This window comes from Salmo trutta, chromosome 33, assembly GCF_901001165.1.
Source record: "Salmo trutta chromosome 33, fSalTru1.1, whole genome shotgun sequence".
Classification (NCBI taxonomy): Eukaryota; Metazoa; Chordata; class Actinopteri; order Salmoniformes; family Salmonidae; genus Salmo; species Salmo trutta.
Genome location: NC_042989.1, coordinates 20955010 through 20959978, shown reverse-complemented (window position 1 = coordinate 20959978; position 4969 = coordinate 20955010). Strand labels below are relative to the sequence as shown.

At 41.3% G+C, this 4969-nt stretch overlaps 1 protein-coding gene across 1 annotated transcript; it reads right to left on the bottom strand.

Annotated features, from left to right (window-relative positions):
• Nucleotides 1-328: 328 nt before the first annotated feature.
• On the bottom strand, nucleotides 329-3602 carry LOC115172633 (piRNA biogenesis protein EXD1-like). Its single transcript, XM_029730265.1, has 5 exons — nucleotides 3335-3602; nucleotides 3087-3191; nucleotides 2915-2995; nucleotides 2689-2763; nucleotides 329-1437 (listed from the first exon to the last, which is right to left on the bottom strand). Exons 1-5 carry the CDS (start codon nucleotides 3419-3421, stop codon nucleotides 1126-1128), a joined length of 660 nt encoding a protein of 219 aa, XP_029586125.1. The 5' UTR covers nucleotides 3422-3602; the 3' UTR covers nucleotides 329-1125.
• Nucleotides 3603-4969: the final 1367 nt, after the last annotated feature.

Genomic DNA, 4969 nt, shown 5'->3' with positions numbered 1-4969 from the left:
AAGTGTGATTAACACCATAAAAATGAGTTTTATTTTTCCACAATTAACTGATAATGAGGTTTCCTTTGAAGAAACATTTAGAATGATAATTCTGCCAGTGCTGCATATATGGTCTTCCTAGATGCCTGGTATGCATTGATGGGTGTAGTACCACTGCATGTAGTCATATCAAAGGAATTAGTTGGACATTATTGGGCTGTAACACAGCAGAATATCACTGTACGCTGAGGACCCTATTACCAAGTGAAATGACTGCACTTAACATATTCAGAATGTACCATTACTCACGCAAATCAGGCCACAAAGAGAGAAACACAGAATCACAATAAGCAGAGTACTGAACTGGTGGTTCATTTACATTTGTAACAAGTGTGAACAGCAATTTGAATAAACAAAAGAATGTACTCAACTAGACACCAACTAGACGCCATGATACAGAATTATCAAAATATCACTCATCCAATTTTTAATTTGATGTGAATCTACTGTCATTTTTCCATTTGAAATAGAAAACCATTTAACTGAAACACTACTGTTTCCCCCCAAACATTGATGCAATTTATATTGCAAACAAAATTGACAATTTACTGCCATCAAGTGGTCTTTGTAGAATAAACAATTACAAAAGTAATTTTCAACCAACCCTTTACAATCATAGGTGGTCCTCTTAAGTCTTTCTAAAGGAAATGAAGGAGAGACTGAGAGGAGAGTTGAGACCTTGGGGTTACTGGATGAAGAGGCCTCTCTCTGCCCCAGGGATGTTTTCTAGCATGGCAGGAGAAAGGGCAGCCTGCTGGGGCACAGCTCACTGTACTGGGCTGAGTCTTGGGCCTGGGGGGACAGGCACCTCCACCCTCCCCACTGGGGCCTGGGTCTTTAGGACCCTAGGATTCTCGGGGACCTGGGCTGCTGGTATCGGGAAAACTAGGCCTCTTCCCAGGGAGAGGAAGGCAGGGAGGGAAGGCAGGGAGGGTTGGTGGTGCTGGATCTTTCATCAGAGACCTCCCTCTGCCTGCCATTGTGTCCATCACTATCTCCATGAGTCCTGGTTCTCCTGATCCTGATGGAGCCACTGGCTGACGACTCCAGATGGCTGTTTCCTGGAGCTCTGCTAGACCTCTGGGGTCAGGGCACTGGGCATAGCATGCAGGTCAGATGCCCACGGGGTATTGCTGGGACAGGGGGTCTCTGCTCTGCAGGGGCCTGCAGCCCTGGTACTGGTCCTGGGACTACAGGCTCTTCTGCTGTGGGGACAGGGGGGTCAGGTTGTCTTTGGGTGGCTGTGTTCTGGCCCTGCCCATCCTGTGATGGGGGTAGGGGTCTAGGGTTGGAGCGCTCCAGCAGGCCCTGCTCAGTGACAGGGTAACGGTCGATGGCCCACTCCTGCCTCATGTGCTTCAACTCCCGCAGCTCCCTAGGCAGCTCCAGAACACTGCTCTGTAGACAGATACACAAAGCAGCACATAAGCATCTATATCATCTCAACACACTGGGACATGTATATCTCAGATAATAACTGTCATTGAGATCTATTCATTTTTATGTCACTAACTCTACTATTACAATGTTTTCCATCAACATTGCCATTTGTCATGTGTACAGTAATGAGTAAGTGAGTCTGGATGTTTGAGGATGTAAGTCCTTTATTTATCTGGGCGGTTGTGTGTTGGGTCATGTGTGTGTAGCTCATTGACTTGGTTGCTGCTAAGGTAGGAGTCCACCAGGCCTGTGTAGTCAGCCAGCCTCAGAGGCTGCAGGTGTTTCACCGACAGGGCCATGACCTTCAGCAGGGACTCAGGGCAAGGACGCATGTACCATACCTCTTTGTCCTCCTACAGGTATAGTACAGACTAGAGGTCGACCGATTATGATTTTTCAACGCCGATACCGATACCGACGATTGGAGGACCAAAAAAAGCCGATACCGATTAATCGGCCGATTTTTATATATTTGTAATAATGACAATTACAACAATACTGAATGAACACTTATTTTAACTTAATATAATACATCAATAAAATCAATTTAGTCTCAAATAAATAATGAAACATGTTCAATTTGGTTTAAATAATGCAAAAACAAAGTGTTGGAGAAGAAAAAGTGCAATATGTGCCATGTAAAAAAGCTAACGTTTAAGTTCCTTGCTCAGAACATGAGAACATATGAAAGCTGGTGGTTCCTTTTAACATGAGTCTTCAATATTCCCAGGTAAGAAGTTTTAGGTTGTAGTTATTATAGGACTATTTCTCTCTATACCATTTGTATTTCATATACCTTTGACTATTGGATGTTCTAATAGGTACTTTAGTATTGCCAGCCTAATCTCGGGAGTTGATAGGCTTGAAGTCATAAACAGCGCAATGCTTGAAGCACAGCGAAGAGCTGCTGGCAAATGCAGGAAAGTGCTGTTTGAATGAATGCTTACGAGCCTGCTGCTGCCTACCACCGCTTAGTCAGACTGCTCTATCAAATCATAGAATAATTATAATATAATAACACAACACACAGAAATATGAGCCTTAGGTCATTAATATGGTCCAACCGGAAACTATAATTTCGAAAACAAAACGTTTATTCTTTCAGTGAAATACAGAACCGTTCCGTATTTTATCTAACGGCTGGCATCCATAAGTCTAAATATTGCTGTTAGAGAGTCGTGATGAGGGCATCTTCCGATGTAGGCTCACCACCTCCTGTAGAGTACTGACCCTGTCTGGCAGGAAGCCACCTGTCTCTGTATAGAAGCACATGATATCTGCCACCTATGGAGAAATAACCCAAACACATCACAGTGATAAGGCTGGGAGGGTAACACTCGGTCTATGCCTACAGGGCAGTAAGAATACATTCATAGAACAACAACAAAGCTTCGGCTGCACACTCTAGGATCATACATTTTCTACAATACAGTACCTGCGTGTCAAAGACGTTGCTGAGATTTACTCCAAACTGAGCCCTCAGACATCCGGCAATCCTCTGGCAGCAATAGGTGACCTGAATAAGATAAATACACAGACAGAGGTGAAATTACATAAGGTAGAAGTCAAATGTATTAATATAATAATCTCCTGTCTACATTACTCACCTTTACTATGTGGTTATTTTCCAGGATCATGGACAGGCTGTTATTGAAGGCCCGGTCTTCAAGCATCAGGATGTCAAAGATGTACACCTTGTTCTTAGTGGCAATCTACAAAGGAGATTAGATATAGTTCAGCAGTTCAAAGTTCCATTCATGACAAGTAATAGATAATGTGAAATAGAAAATGATGAACATATTCATATCCAAAAGCCTAGGAAGGATTACTTAGAGCTCTGTCTCTTTTTCCTCACCTGCAGCCAACAGACTCTCTCGTGCTGGAACGCCCCAACCCCGTCTGCTCCTATCTCGATCACCTGCTGCTTCCAGATGTGCATCATCTAGGTGGAGAGAGCATGACCAAGCAAGGTACTAGAGATCACTCCCCACAGGACAAAGGGCACACACCTCCTTAGACTCATTACAGCTTCCTTTTCTTCAGAGATGTTATCCACGTCTGTGTACTAATAGGCTATGTAAAGTGAAGCGTACGCACAGGGGGCGAAGTGAAATGAAACAGTAATTGTGAGGGTTAGGTACTCACAGCAGGACCAAGCTTCTCACGGAGCTCATCAATGACCACAATGTTGACATGGCTCTCATCAATTTCATTATCATCTGAGGAAGAGAGACATCTATTTGTTGAGCTACATCGATCATATAGCTAGCTACCTAATGAAAAAACGAATGATGCAAACCTTTGGCTTCAGTTAGATAAATGTGTACAATAGAGTATAAAACATGAGGTTACTAACTCAGTAGGATATTCTTCCTTTATGGCTGAAACTCTGCCACAGTCAGGTGACCTTCAGGTCTGTGGTCACTAGAGTTATCTGTGCCACAAATTGAATACAGTGTCAGTTTCTTGCATTATTACATGCAATACTAATAACGCATTCATTTCAATGTGAGCAAAGTCAAATAAAAAAAGTAAAGATACCTTAATAAAAAATTACTCAAGTAACACATGCGTTGTTAGTTCTATATTAGACGCAGACCAGGGTTCAAATACATGTGTATTTTATTATTTGTTATTTAAATACATACTTTCTGTGTATTTCAGTTTTTTTTCAAATAATATGTCCAGAATCAACTACTTCTGTTGTAAATATTTGAAAGTATTTTTAAATAATTTCCTATAAAAAGCCTACTATTTAAAAAATATTCCAAATACAATATTTTAAATACCAAACAGACCTGGGTTCAAATGCATGGGAGTGTTGAGTATTTTCATATACAGTGCATGCCAATACTTTCCAAGTGTATTTCCAAATACATTCCAAAATCCAACTACTTGTGTTTTAAAATAAAAAAAATATCCAAATACTTAGGCTACTTCCCAATGTCTTTGAAAGCAATTACCGAAACCGAAAATGTGTTTATTTCTCTCCCTCATGAGGTGGGAGGATAATACAAGTTCACAAAAGTAACAAATAAAGGTAGACCTACCAATTAGTGTTTTTACTGATTTTAGTATGAAGTGATTAAAACTCAAATTCTGTTACAAAATCTGTCAATTAAAATCCGTAATGGAAATATGCAAAGGAAGATATTGCGTATTTCATTAATTATAATCCACATAATAATTCACATTTCCTGTTGCTGCAGGATTATTTAACTGCTGTAGCAAACTGGCTCAAATGAATATCCTGTTTTCTTCATGTTGCTGTCCTCTGGTGGTCAAAGCAAGTGTGAAAACAGTCTAGACAACCCCTCCCTCTCTCTCTCCTTACCCACTGAGCACTGACTAACACCGGATGTCCATGGAAGTTGAAAAGTAGTTGAAATTTGGTCAGTCCGCCCTGGCCTTGATTTCAACGTCCACAAACTTCGTTTTTTTGGTCCAGTCTGGAACGGACCAAATCTGGACCAATCATAGACGTCTATGT